The 14,944-nt window shown below is 47.1% G+C and overlaps 1 protein-coding gene across 3 annotated transcripts in view; it reads left to right on the top strand.

Annotated features, from left to right (window-relative positions):
* VAV2 (vav guanine nucleotide exchange factor 2) overlaps window positions 1–14,944 on the top strand; it is a 149,344-nt gene that overhangs the window by 32,033 nt on the left and 102,367 nt on the right. For all 3 annotated transcript variants that reach the window (XM_074845922.1, XM_074845919.1, XM_074845920.1), the window contains exon 2: window positions 2,311–2,427. In XM_074845922.1, the coding sequence (XP_074702023.1) occupies window positions 2,311–2,427 (117 nt within the window). The remainder of the gene's footprint in view (window positions 1–2,310; window positions 2,428–14,944) is intronic.

Below are 14,944 nucleotides of genomic sequence, written 5' to 3'. Positions count from 1 at the left end.
GGGGATAGAAAGGCTGTCAGGACGAGGAATTCGTTTGCTTGGATGTGTGATCCCTCTGCAATCCTCCAGAAACAAGGTAGTGTGAGCTTTGAGCTTTTCAGGAATTCGGACCACAAATGCACGTGCAGAGGGTCCAGGTTTTCACACCTCTTGGGTGTCTTGTGCTTGGCTGAACGTCGGCGCTAAGAAAGTCTTTTCCTGAGCACTTCAGCCTTCGTTGTTGCCCCGGCCTTGAGCTGAGCGGGAGGTGGGGAGGGAGTGCTACAGAAAGGCAGGGCAGTTCTGTGGGGAAAGCTTGCATCTTGCTGTGTCTAATTATGGCTATAACCTGTGTCATTAACTTTCAAAACTGGAGGCTTAAAAGGATTTACAATAGACACGTGCTAGAAATTTGAAATCAATGAGACTGCAGTGCAACAGAAAAAACACCCCAGCTGCAATCAGCCACTTTGCCCAGGGTGTAAATTCTTGCAGAGACCCAGAAGATAAAGTTAGGAAATAACCTGTATTGGTGAGAGAGGTTGTAAAGCAATTCTAAAAAAAACCCCTCTCAGTCTAGACGGATTATATTTACTGCAGTGTTTATGTGAGATAGAGGAATGCCCTAGAAAAACAGAATTGTTTTCAATTTCTGCCTCTGGCACTTGCTTGTCTAATGAGAAGGCTCTGATGTGATGGGAATGTCCTGGGCTGGGGGAGCTCTGCTGTCGCTCAGCAGCTCCATGGAGAGGGGGCTGGAATGGGGGAGAAGGGTAAAAAGGTTATTTCTTTCTTTGTGTAGGTGAAACAGCCTGTTGTTAATGAGGTGGTTTTGCTAATCCATCACCACAAACCTCACGTATAATCCCAAACGCAGTGATAACAACAAGCTGCATCGCGGTCGTGTCTGTGGAGATACAAAGGCCCCAAAGACTCTGCTTTGCTTCTTTTTAATTAAAAGAAAATTAAGCTATTTTATTTTGCTTTAAATTCTTGGTGAAGTTTGCAAGCAGTGTTTTTGCGTGGTGTTGCTTTGATGACAATTTGGGGAGCAGACATAGTTCCACGTGACAAAACCGCGCTGACCAAACCCACCCCGAGGCAGCGTGCATCTTGTGCCTGTTTATCATGTGGGGATGATTCACCCCTTTAATGGGTTGATTTCCTTAGAATTCTAACATGTTTGCTACTTTTTTGTGAGGAATTTGCTGAAAAAAAGAAGAGTTGTTTACAGCAATAAATTGAAGGTATTTTGTGGAATAGCATGAGGATGCAGAAAGAAGTGAAATTAATTGGCTTGCTCAGCAGAGTCACTCCATCCTGTTGAAGGACGTAATAGGTGATGCAGCCACAAAAACAAAGCAGATTTTTATTCTTCTCACTTTAGCCCTTGTGCTGCCAAGCGTCACCATTGGAGCGAGACCGTCTGAAGTCCCCAGACTTCAAAATCCTCCCCAACGCTTGCAAACAAATGACCAATTACTGCTACAGTCAAAGACAGGATTTTCTTAAAAGAGAAACATAATGTTGCTTTGCCAGTTGAGCTATCTGAATAACCGAGGGTGGTCCCCAGAGGGGTGGGATTTCTGCCTCTTCAAATGGGCTAAGACTAGAGATGAGCAAAGCTTTGTGGAAACAGTCCCAGGGATTGCCCTGGTCTTGGGAACAGGTTCTGAGCTGGGTCGAGAGCAGCTGGAAACGGGCTGTACGTGGCTGGCTGATGTTTCGTGGGTCTGTTAGCGTTCGTGGTGCCTGCAGCATCTGGGAGGTGCGAGGGTAAGGGAGCAAATCTTACTTGAATATGTTGTCAGTTGCTTCAGACCCCAAAGCAAAAAAAAACCCTCTAATTTTCACTGTCCCAACCTTTTGTGTGTGTGCATGAATGTGTACAGATGTACAGCAGTATGTACCGTAAGCACAGTAATGTGTCACTTCTGTAGGGAACCAAATGGGATCATGCTGGAAATGGTTAAAAGTTCAACACTGGGCTTCTGTAGAACATCAGCTGTAATTTATATTTGGCTTTGACCTTGAAAGGGAAATGTCCTGGCTTGAGTTTTCCAGCCCTTCTGCAATGTTACCTTATGTGAAACTTGTTTTTCAAAAGGGCGTTTGTTTCTGGTGCGCAGCTGAGAACACAGGAGTCCTCACAGGGCACCAGGAGTCTGACATCTTCAGTAACAACAAATAAACTAATTCGTGGCTTTTCAGTGCAAGTTTCTAAGTCCCTGTTAACTTGTCTCGCATGTGAATTTAACTCAGTAAATCTCAGTTAAAATTTGTGCCTGTCTTGCTCACTTTTCCCTCCCTTTCTTTTTTTGTTTCCCCCAGTTTCTCTGTTTGAAGAACATCCGAACCTTCCTAAAAGTGTGTCACGACAAATTTGGGTTAAGAAACAGCGATCTGTTTGATCCCTTTGACCTCTTTGATGTACGGGATTTTGGAAAGGTAAGAGTTACTCCCCAGCTCCTGGGAAGTGATGGTTCTGGCACTGCTGGCACCAGGGCAGTTCTCTGGATTTGTGCTGCAGGTTTTGGATGAAAATATGAAGGGTTTGTGGTTTTCTGAGCAGCTTTTGCACCCTTAACCCATGTGCTGGGCACCTCTCCCCCTGTTCTTGTGGTAGCCTGCGTATGTAGGGGTTGATTCTGCTGTGTCTTTAGTGAAGGGAGATCAAGCCTTCAAGTTTTCTTCTTTAGATTATAAGACCTCTGGGATCAGTCCCTAAATTACATAAAAAATATATTTTGGGGGGGGAATCAAAATATCTATGCGTTCCTCTCAGCCATTCCTAGGTGGAGGCTGTGTTTGTGCGGTCTGTCACCTAGATGGGAGAGGAGAGAGTGTGTTTTTGTGTTTTGCTGTAATTGATGGGTGACACCAAATGCTGACTGAGACCCAGCTGCGAGGGAGGAAAATCCTACCTGATTTTGACAAGTGGCTGTTGCTCTGATACCCTGGCTTTTGACGTGAACAGCATCAGGGCTGTGCTGTTACTCTGATGGATACTGGGCTCGGGGAAGCTATTACACAGGACAGTTGCTATATTCTTCAATGGAAAAGGTGTTAAAAGATTTATTAAAGCTCCCTATTGTTTTACCTTTTTCGTGCTACCAGACATAAGCTGCTGGAAGGCATCTTCTCTTCTGATTATCCAAAGAGTAGATTTTCACTGCTGATGGGGATATATTATTTGATATTTATTGCCTAATTTATTTCTGGACCATTATCTGGAATGTGCAATTGCAGGGGCTTGTTTTATGAATTTTTTGATTTATGAAATACAAGAAGGCTTTTGTTGTTCTGGGAATATGAATGCACAGAAGGAACCTTTTGGGCTGGGGAAGGAACCGCTGCTAATTAAAAATGCTGCTTTATCATCACATTGTCTCTTGCTCTGTGCTGTTTCAAATTGCCGAAGACGCCTTTTAATAGAGTCTGGCGTTAAACACTGCTGGAACATGTCAGCTGAACACAGTTTGGTTTCCTTTTTGGTCTGGTTAGGGAACAGCTATTCCCTCCTCCTGTTCACTTTTTGCAGGGACATTTGGGTTTGTGACTTGGAAGGGGAGATGATTTGTCATTCCCTCTTACCTCATAATAATTTATTTTTTTAGTAGACTTTGGAAAGAAACTTGTTATAAACTTCCAAGAAATCCAAATGTACTTTATTGCCTGGATCTTGCTTATTTTCATGTGCATCATCATCCTCAAACAACCTTATAAGATGTGGGAGGCATAAATTCTGTATACAAAAACCTCACTGATCTTTTCCCAATGCAGTTGTTTTATCAGTTTGGTGGAGGTATCAGCTGTTCAGGTCTGCACCACCCTAAATCCCTCTGGAAGCCTGTCAAAACATCCCCATTGTCTTTGCCACCTTTCATTCCCACATTATCCTCAGATCTGTGTTCAACAGTGGCAAAGCAAATAAACAGGGAAAAATCTGCTGTTGACCAAAGCGCCTTTCCGTTTTGAGTCAGAGTGAGAGCAAAAGGCGCCTCTAATCCACATTTCCACTGGCCAAACACAGACTTCACACACAAAAAATTCTTCCTGCAGCTATTCATTCCTTAGATCAATAGTGTTTTTTGGTTACAAGACACTTTACGCTGTGTAGGAGACTTTTCTGAACAGAGCATGGTAACAGTTGACCATTTAATTGCATAGAAACCTTGGTGGAGTGGTGTTGGGTGTTTCCTTTCTGATGCCACTTAAGTAGTTATTTCTCTCCTCCAAACCAGAATGCGGGTGAGACAGCAATTACTGGTAACATTTAGGTTTGCTGTAGTGTAATTACCAAGTAGAAAGGCAGGGGCTTGTGTTTATGTGGTGCCAACATATATGTAAAGGGCTTGTCGTTAGGAATCTGTAGGGTCCTTCAGGGTTTCTTAGTGTAAGAAAAACAGCAGTGCTTTAGAAGAGGAAGAAAAACCAGATCCCTCGGGCTTGCCTTGACCAGTTGGTATTCTGAGAGAGGTTTCCATAGCTCCCTTTGGCGTCTGAGCCAGGGCTTCGGCAAGGAGGAGCCGCCGCTGGATCAGTGGAGCCTCCTCCGAAGGAGCGAGTGTGGTTGGGGGCTGCTCAAGTCCAGGAACGTGTGTTTTTATCCCTGGTTTTGCTACTTCCTTGAGTTTTAAGCTTGGGAAGTCACTTCGTCCTTACTGTCACTGGGATAACAGCTGGTGAAATGGGATCGTGAACCATGTGGGCTTCTCTGGCTGAAATCCCTGTGGAGCTGAAAAGCTCCATCTCTGCCTTCGTGGGATGTTGGGTAATTGGCAAGCGCAGGCTTTTGCCAGATAGATGCGTCATGTTTCTTGTAATCTCAGTTGCAGTGTTTCCCAGTTACCCAAGGGAGTTGAAGGGGCAGTTTAAATTGCACACAGCCATTTTTTTTTTCCCAATGTCCAGTTGTTAAGCAGTCCCGCAGTGACAAGCGACATGCTGCGTTTCATGACAGAGATTTCCCAAAGTGACCTGAGGTGCTGACCTGCATTTCTAGCTGTGCCCCTTTAAGTCACCTTAAAAGAATATATTGTTTTCTACAAGTTGGCTTTCAATTTTGTTTTGTTTAAATCTTAACCCTCTAAAAATGGCTTAAAAGCTATCCATTTGCAGAAGTGCTTCGCTGACTGTGTCCGCCGCAGGACGCAGAAGCAGCGCAGTGTGCAGTGCTTCCAGGAAGAAAACCCCTGTTAATATTGCTGCGTCCCTAATTAGGGTCTGATCTTGCAAGAGTGAGCGCTGGGGTCCTCTGCAGGGGTGCTGTGCCCTGTCTTTGTTAGTACTGCCTGGCTCCTAAAAAAAAAAAAAGAAAGAAAATATAAAGCTAGTGCTCGTGTACGGTGTGCTGTTGTACAGTACTTCATGCACATTTAATAGCAGTGATGGTATAAAATGTAACTCTTATTGGACTTGCTAATTAATTGGCACCAACTATAACGAGATAAAATGTACATAAATATGGATTAAACTCTTTATCACTCTATTAGCATGATGGTAGCAAGGTTCATTAAAGGGAGTTACTCATTTTCAATAACTTGCAGTAATGTATTTTTTTTTTTTTAGAAATATAGTTCAAATATTCATAAACCTGTGGAGCATGCCATTTATTAGCCTCCCACTCCTCTCTCTTCTCCTGACATGTATTTAATTGTCCCAACTTTCTTTTGAAGTTCCTGCACTGTTTGAAAAAAGCTTTTTTTGTGAGACAGGGGTCTTCCCTACCCTGACCCAGAGATGCAAAATGATGCTGTTCTAAAAATGAAAAAGGGAAGCGGCTCACAGGTCAGCTGAAAAATGAGGAGATATTGATACTGAGATTAAAGTGGAGTTTTTCACTCTGTTGGTTCTGGTCCAGAGGTTGGCGAGAGCTGCACCAACCTCACAGCTCGAGCAGGGCTCAGAGGAGGGAGGGTCTGGATCAATCCTCCCTCTCAATTAATTGAATCCACCGAGGTTCGCTGGCACGTGTGACGTGTGGGTGGCTGACAGAGGACTTGTACGTGGCTTGTCTTGCATGTCTGAAGCGCTGGGGAGGAGACGTGCGCGGTGGGGAGGGTGGCCCTGAGCGCGGCACGCTCCGGCGGCTGCACCAAGAGCCGCCGTGGTGGTGGGAGAGGACAGGAGAGCTGCCAAAGAGGGGGTGTGCTGGTACTATCAAGAGTCAGTGGCGGGTGCCCGCTATAAAACATTTGCATCTTCAGAATCATTTTTGGTGTAAAGGTGACCCCTTCTTCCTGCCGATGAGCCAGCGTGGAGCGCTCTTGGAACGCCCTGGAGGGGTCCGGGCTCTCCTCGCCAGATGCTGTTGCAGATTTATCCCCTGCTTCATCACCAGCACCCTGTGGTTGGAGAATCTGCAAAATGAGAGGTCCCACCCTGCTGGCCATCAGGCCGGGGTGCTGGGAGAGCTGCGAAGGGGTTTGACTGCACCATCCCCTTGTCCCTCTCTGACACACACACCCCCCGCCTTCTTGCCAGAAAGTCAGAAATCGGAGTTTTCTGCTTGGTTTCAGATAGGAGGGTGGGGAGCGTTGTCAGAATTATTTAAAGGATTAATAACTGAGAGTTGGTGGTTTGTGTTTCTGTTTCTCTGCTGAGAATTTCCGTCCCTCCATCATCTCTAATTTCACATACAAGTCGGTATCCCCGCAGCAGTATTTTAAAGGGTGCCTTTTTAACTTAGTTTGGGCCTATAAAGGGGAGAAAGGAGGAAATTATATGAAATAATATAGGAAGTTGAAAATTGCAAGGCTTCCAGATGAATGGCTGCATTTTGGTGCTGTAACAAAGCAAGGCCAGTGCCTGCCCTCCCCAGCTGAGCCGCTGGCGGTGGGAGCAGCCCTTCTTCTCCCGTTCTTGACCTTTTTTTTTTTTTTTTTTTCCCCCCCCGACCTCTTATAACCAAGAACAAATTAAAAGCAGTGCATTTTTCTGTATGCACCGCTGTGTGCATGAAGGGATGGCGGCCGGGAGCGGAGTGTTCGGCAGTGCCACAGGCAGCTGTGCCTCACCTCCTGCTTATCTACAGATCCCCGCCAAGACCGGGCAGCCCGACAGACCCTCCCGCGTCGTGTTCCTCGGGGCCAGTTACTTGCATGGCTGCTACGCGGTGGTTGGATGTGCGTCAAGAAAGGGATCCTATCGCAGAGGAAAATGTTTCTAATTGCTGTATAACGCTCACAGTGCGTGTGCAGCGGGTGGGGTAGGAAGTGAAAAGAATTGTCCTAAAGAAGGGCATGTGTACTTTCTTTTTTTTTTTTTTTTAAATTCCCCAGAGAGCAGTAGAGTAACTGGTCTGCAAAGAGAATTGTATGTGTGATTGCACTCAAGAAACCAGGAACCTGCTTAACCCTTTGCCTGCCAGGTGCTTGCTGTGGCATTGTCCCCACTGAAGAAGGGGCCACGGGTGCCCCCTGAGCCCACACTGTCCCTTGTGCCTCCCTCCACACGCCTGACCAGAGCAGTACAGCTTCTGCAGGGCACTATTGTGCTTTATGGACCACTACTGTGCCTTTCAGAAGCAACTGAGGTGCTTTGTCAACAAGTTGAAAATTGACTGAAACTTTGATGCTGCCCACAGGGTTTTGCCCAGAGCCCTTGGGTGCTGCAGTCCTTGCCCGAGGGATAAACCCCAGCTCCGGGAGGCATATAAGAGCATGGAGAAGGCAGCCCTGCGGGGATGTATCATGCCTGTGGCCTTGTGGCATGCCTGTGCAGGGACATCACCACCTGCCAGTTGATGATTAACTCGCCGGCTGCTGGCAGGAGCTGTGGGTGATGCTTGGTCCCTCCTGTGCTGGCTGGCATGTTGCTCAGCTGGCATTAGGTCGGCTGGTGTTTGGCCACCTGTGTTTTAAATGGCTTTGCTGGAATTGTACTGGAGACTTGGCTGTTGGGATGAATGCTGCAAATAGCAAAAGCAGACTGGAACAGCATGGGTTGGGTTTATTCCACCACCACCCCCCACCTTTTGCCAGCTTGAGGGTTCATTTGGGCTTGGGGGCTGCTTGTCTCTCACGCCATACCTACCAAGCTCTGTATTGCCCGTGACTCTCCCGTGGTGCAGGTTAGTCTCAGGTGATGCTGTCGGATGTGGGGTGATGCTGAGACCCTTGTCCCACTCCCCCGGCACACAGCTGCGGTTCGTTAGCAGGTGCAGTGTGTCCAGCAGATGTTTTCAGCCGGGACGCTGTAAGTATGTACAGGAAACCCTGACACTGAACTTCCCTAAAACACAGGACAAATGAATTGCAGATCTCTGTGGCTAGTCAAGTGTGTACCAGCCAGTGCCTTCTTCTGCGTAGTGCCGTGCCGCGCGCAGGACTGTTACCTGGGCCGTGTTTGCCACGAGGGATGTGGTAGGTGCTGCCACACCTCTAGTAATGTACATTTTTAGGCTCCAAATCGAGGAAGTTTCTCCCTGCTCTGCTATGAATATTGCCCTGAAATATCTGGTGGACTGTGAATCTTCCTAGCTGGCTGTCGCAGTTAATGTCAAAAAGGCCACGCTGGTGTATTTTGTGGTCTTCAGGGGGCTGGTAACAGCACCACAGCCTTAAATCATGCCTAGGCAGCAAGTTGGTGATAAAATGCAGTTAGTCTTTCACTATACCCTAAAGCAAGCCCCTCTGTGAAACACCTGGGCTTTACCAGCTGGAAGCTGGACCCCTGAGCTGTGGCCCTGGTGGCACCTCCTGTCCTGCCGGCTGAAATGAGAGGGGACACGCCGGGCTCCCGCTGTGGGAGAAGGGTCTCTGCTTACAGTCGGCTTTTTCTGGGTGAGATGTTGGTGTGGCTGAAAGCAGACACCCACATTCGCCCAAGGTCTCTGGTGATCGGGGCTGGGTTCTCTGCCAAGAAATGCTTTGCAGCATCAGACCCGCTCCTGCGGTTCCCCAGCCCAGAGTGACGTTCAGCGCTGTTGGCTGGGCACCCCTCGGGGCTCTCGCTGAGCTGCCGTAGCAGGGAGCTTTCCCAGGTTGAAGCTCAGCTCCTCGCCGAGGGCTTTGTGCATCACCCGTAAACACCGCGGTGGGAGTTACCGCCGTTGGCGAAGCTGCTCTGATTTTCGGGGGCATGGAGGAGAGGTGCTGCGAGGCCTTTGGCATGTGCACGTGGGATCGTGAGGCTCGCACCGCCCGTGGGCTCGGGAGCCGGGTGTCCCAGCAGAGCAGATGAAAATGCTGCGTCCCAGCAACTGGCACCGGGACAGGAGTGAGAGCAGGAGCTGGGCCCCAGCACTGGTGGCCCTTTGGTGTTCAACGCAGCAGAAGCTTTTAGCAGCGCTGTGGCAAATTCCCTCTGCTTTTTCCCCTTCCTCTCTCCCCTACTTAGAAATCTAGTCTGTTTATAGATGTGCAGCTTCTCAGTGGAACTGAAAGAGCCAGAAATGTTCATTCTGGGAAGCTTTGTCTTTTTTTTTTTTTTTTTTTTTTTCCCTTCTTGGCTGCTTTCCTCAGTATTTTTCCAAGGGGTCACATTAAGGGGTATTATGTTTCAGATCAAACAAGTATGGGCAGGATCTTTCGTAACTTCCATAGTCTGGATAAGAGAATTCTACTGTTGCATCTTAAATAGCGATGGAAGTGTTTTAATGTGCAAGGAATCCAAGGTATTGATCAGGACATGGGTAAATGCACATCCTTAATGTGTATGAAATTGATTTTCCTCTACCTTTTTGATTTGTCTGAGCTCTCCTTGCAGTAATTTTAGACAAGATTGGGGAGAAAAGGATTTTTTTTTTTTCCTTGAAAAACCTGTGAGTGGTAAAATATTTTTCAGCCAGTATCTCTAAAAAGGAGAGGGGGAAGAAGCCAGGCTCTTTTGGGTGACCCAGCAGATTTTGGATATTGTTTGAAAAAACGCCTGGTTTCGTTTGAACCCCTCGAGATGTTTTCTTTTATTATGTCCTCAAGTGTTTGAAGCTTAATGATACAGTAAGCATCCTGGTGACTGAAAGATGTCAACAGGCAAAGTCAGTCTTTTTATCTCTTGGTGCTCAGTTAGTGCAGCTGCCATCACTTGAGCTTAACTGTTCAGTGTGTGTGTGCTTTGGGAAAGGAAGGAAATAGATCCCAGGTAATATCACTTAAGGGAGTCTTGGAATAAAAGGACTTTATTTTCTAATGAGCTCTTCTATTTGATCATTAAAATCTTCTGCAGATTTCTCAGCCTCTTGGAACACTAGTGTCTGATGATGAGACTGTCCCAAGGCTAAATGCTTTGGTTACAAATAATAATTAACATTTTTTGAAACAGATTAACATGTGGATGTAACCAGGATTTAGCAGAATGGGCAAAAAAGTGAAACTGTCAGCCTGAAAATACTGGCCCAGCCAAATTAATGCTGGTAATTCTGCACAACATCTCCAAGAAACAGTCAGGAAAAATGGGGGGGGCTTCTGTAGGAAACTGTGATTCCTCTGGGGTAGAGGAGAGTGGGTACAAGTTAGCACACTGAAATATCCCACCTGAACACAAACAGCCTGATGCCAAGAGGAGCCTGGGTGTCCCGTGCCCCTTCCCCAGCACATCCCAGAAGAGGGGCCAGGACCAGGGTGCTCGGAGGGAGATGGGCTTTGGTCGGCGAGCCTGGGGCCCTGCCGTGCTCCTGCTAGATCTGTACTCTGCATTTGGACAGTCACTTACTGGAAGAGAAATGTTAATGTTTCACAGCGAATAAACAGTGCACCAAAATAAAGGTGTTGAAAGCTCCGCGTCTCAGCAGAGCATGGTTTCGGTGAGGTTTGCTGTTTGCACCCCCATCTCTCACCAAGTCTCGATCTCGTCTGAGTCTCCCATGTTTGGAGAGACTTTCAGGTCGCTGAGGCTGCAGGGATGGCTTTAGAAACCAGGGCTACCCTTGTCCAGGGGTGATGGGGAGGCTTCTCTTCTCCCTCCCACACTTCTTCATGGGGGAAAGTTAAAGGGGGGGGAAAAAAAAAAAGCGACATCTCCGCCTATTTTGTTCCACTGGCTGTCAGAATGGGCTGCTTGTTTGTTCTTGGAGGGCTTCCAGATAGGGTATTTTTTTTTTTTCCTTTTCCTTCCAAAATGGAATATTTTGTCAAAAACTCCCTGTACATCCGGGATTCCTCCCACCTGCCTGCTGCGAGCTGGGTGCAGGCATTGCTGTGCACACAGATGAGGGATAGAGAGGACTGGAAAACTTGCTGAGAAATATCCTGGAGCTTCAAGGCATTAGGTGGGTTGGTCTGTCTGTGTGCAGGGGCTGTGCTGGGTGCAGCAGACAAGGAGCCAGGCAGTAACACAGGATCCCGGGGCTGGGCTGCATCTGCAGTGCTGGTAGGGAGCCATTTACCTTGAAAAGGTTTGAAAAAGCTTCTGTCTAAACATCACAGGTGAGGCCGGGATGACCAAGACATCTGAAAACCATCTGCAAGGGTTGTGTAATTATCTCAAGTATCAATTTCCCTTTGGAAAAAGTGTGTTTCTCTTGGGGAAAGGTACCTTTGTATTTTCCAGCTCTTGCAGACTTTTCCTTGCCTGGCTCCAAACCTGGTGCAGGAGGGGAGATGGGGTGACTGTGGCAAGCGTGGCTGGCAGCCCTGGGCCGTACCTGCAGTGGGACAGCAACGCTCACTCGCCCTCAGTGCTTTGCTGCTCCAGTTAATGAGCCTCAGATGGTGATGCTGCTGCTGGTTCAATTACCCTCTCAGTTTTAATGGTGAGCATGTGAGTGAGACATTCTCCTCTTTGACATCATTCTCTTCCTACTAATTACATATTAAAGCATAATCATGGTAGCAAGAAAGCAGTCTTAATGCACCCTGGGTGAAGCTAATGATGTGGACACACCTGCGCTTCATGGAATTTGTCAGGGTTTCCTATTCCAGGCTTCTTGTTTGTAATTTTAGGAATCTCTGAGCCAGCGTGGACTTGGTAAATGTTTGCAGTCGTTCCTAGTCATGAGTAAGGCTTGTGTGGGAGAGGCTGATTGAGCTGTGGTGGAGATTTCTCCCTGGCTTAACAGATGGTGGGGATTTCACAGCCTGTTACTTAAGTTTTGAGAAAGATGGCTAATACTTTAGGGGAAGGAGCAATGTGCAAAAGAGTTGGAAGTAACACATAAATGAGAGCCAGCAGTTTGCATGTTCTTTCTTCTGGGGCTTGGGATGATGGTGTTTCCCATCCTAATCTAGGGCAAGGCTTCATCTTTTTGCCTTAATGTTGATGCCAGCTACTGATGAAAAGCACCTTCTCTGCGACTCCTGCCATGTGGGAGAGCTTATTTCCAGCTCTCCACCTCTTCCATTTGCCACCTCCAAGGTCACACCCTGACTTCTATCTGACTTGAAGCATGAAGGGTCTCCAAGCTGCAGCGTGATGCTCAGTTGCTCTGCCGTGGTCTGGAGCCTGAATATGACGGAGCAGTGAGGATAACGTACACAATGTATGGATTCTGTGTTGTCTGAAGGGTTGGTGTAGTTGTGGCCCAAGAAGCAGCACTTTGTCCAGGCCCTGCAGAACAGTGGTAGTGGAGCAGTGACAGACCTGGCAGTCCTGTGCCCTGACCTGCTGCTATCCCACATCCCTTAAGAGTCATTTAGTTGATTACTCATACGAGTAGGGAGACAGTCCACAGCTATTTGCATTGTAGGGTCCTTGGAGACACAATGGATGACACAGCGTAATGGCTCTCATACAGGTGTACTCTTCTATCTCTCTGTTGGTTTTGTGAATCTAATTTAAAGTATACATATATCTGGAAAGAACTGAAGCAAAAGTGGAGCTTTGTCAAAGAAAAGCTTTGTAGAATTTTCTCAAGGAAAAGAATGAGGAAGGATTCTTCCCCATACACAGACCTTTTGGTGTCAGTGCTACGAGTGTGCACTGAGAATGAAATCAGAGCTGGGGATCCTGGGAGGATTTTGGGTGTGATATCAAGGGTGTTCCTGTGGCACCCTGATCTCTGGGCACATGCAAAAGGCAAAGCAACTGGAGATTGTGCTGGAGGATTAATTTAAAAGAAGTGCTTGGAGAGCTGGGCCGTGAGACAGTGGGTTCTGGAGCACTGCTCTCCGCTGTCCCAGCGATGTACCTGAGCCTGATGGGGCACAACAGCTCTCCTATGGGAAAGAGAAACTCTGTCCTCCAAGCCAGTGGACTGTAAAGATTATTGAAAATAATTGAATATATTTCTTTCATGCGGAAATAGTGCTTTAGTCCCTGTACAGAGAGATTTATCAAAAGGACCTCTGTGCTCCAGAAGCAGAGCTGAGATCACAGTTCGTTGCAGATGTGAATTGAGCTGGCTGAGTCCCGCTTTCAGCAGATAGGAATAACCATTGTCCAGCGTCAGTCTGCCTTGAACCCCACGCATCACTTCTGCTCCCAAGCTGTCTTTGCAGAAGCTAGATTTGCATAGCAAATTAATTTTTCTTTAAAAAAAAAAAAAAAAGTCTTTTCTGGCTCCTGGAAATAACACAGTGGAGCTGGCTGCGAGGGCTCTGCGTATGGGCACTCCAATGTGGGACCCTGGAGAGCAGCAGCAAATAGAGGCCACCAGTTCCCTGGAGAGGCTGACCAGCAGCCGACGAGGAGTTAGAGATGGATCCACCACCACGTAGGTTTGTTTGGTTTTGTTTCATTTTTCAGCTGGGGTGTTTCATCCCATTAGAGTAGATGCTGGATGGGAAGTTAATTTCAAGCATTTTTCAGCTAATGCAACAGTTTGGGGTGTTCTGGTTTTTGTAGACCTACATGATGGCTCCTCTGCAGGTATCTGATTTTTGGGACCAAGTACTCAATGGTATTAGATTTTTATAATGTCTTAGATCATGCACAGAGATTTATTAGTCACTAGGAGAGTCCGTAGCAGGACCTTGAATTGAATGTATTGGCTTGGAAAGGGAAAAAAAAACCCGTTGACCTTTATCGTATTTTTGAGGTAAAGAAGTTGGGTCAGGGTCATTAGCCCATATTTGATCTAAATATGAAATTTTGTTTAAAAACATGCACGCATAGAAAAATCTACAGTTGGGAAGTGGATAACTTTTGGTTTAAATCCAACCTGCAGGGAACCATGTGAAGGACTCTTGCCTTGAGGCCTCACTTGACTCTGTTTGTTTGCTCAGCCCGTTTCCTCCATCAGCCAAGTCCCAGTGTGTGCGCTGCCTCCTGCCTTCCCCCTTGCCTTTTTTCATAATATTGTTCTAATTACTGGAGTGTGAAGAATTGACTCTTAAAATGCCTCTTGGCAAATTCCATTTGTGCACTGATGAAATTTCCCCTTGCTGCAGTCTTGCCATTAATGCCAGCCATGTTCAGCCTCTCCTCGGATCAAAATTTCTCTTCCACCCTGCCCAGGCAAACTGGGACATGCTGGTTATCATGTTGGTTGGAGATCATAAATGCCAATGGGAGACGAAAAAGGGAAGAAAATGAGAGCTTTGAGGGAGGATGAAGGGTTAACGCTTGTCTGCCGGGGTCCCGCTGGTGTGTGTTTTCACAGTGCTCTTTCTCCTGATGAGCTGCCAAATATAATTTTTTGGGGGTAAACTGGGACAGCTAGGGATGGCTTCGGGTGCAAGGCTCTGAGAGCAGAAGCTCAGCTGGTAGCTCAGGGGAGGGCTTGCAAGGGGCTGAGGATTTTTGGGATGTCAAGCTCTGAACCCCACTTGGAACAGGGATGTTTGTGGTACTTTGCCTGCATGTGGTCATGTCCTTTCCTTTCTCACGATAGCTGTCCCCTGAGGAAGGGGCTTGCTGGCTCTGCCTAGACCTTCTGCTCCCTGGCTGGGTGCATGGGCTTGCATCAGACTCTTGTGCCTGTACAGTCATCTGTTGGTGTTGCAGAGAATTCAGGGTGTATGGCTTATGTGCTCTCAAACTGGGTTATTTCTTTTAAAAAACAACAGCACTACAAGGCTGTTTCTAGAGGCCTTTTTTTAAGTGAGTAGGGAGCACTTGAGTAATGCTTCAGGCTTTTTCTGCA

Source organism: Strix aluco, chromosome 20 (assembly GCF_031877795.1).
Source record: "Strix aluco isolate bStrAlu1 chromosome 20, bStrAlu1.hap1, whole genome shotgun sequence".
Taxonomy (NCBI): Eukaryota; Metazoa; Chordata; class Aves; order Strigiformes; family Strigidae; genus Strix; species Strix aluco.
The sequence above is the reverse complement of the archived record's forward strand: the minus strand, read 5'-3'. Positions and strand labels throughout refer to the sequence as shown.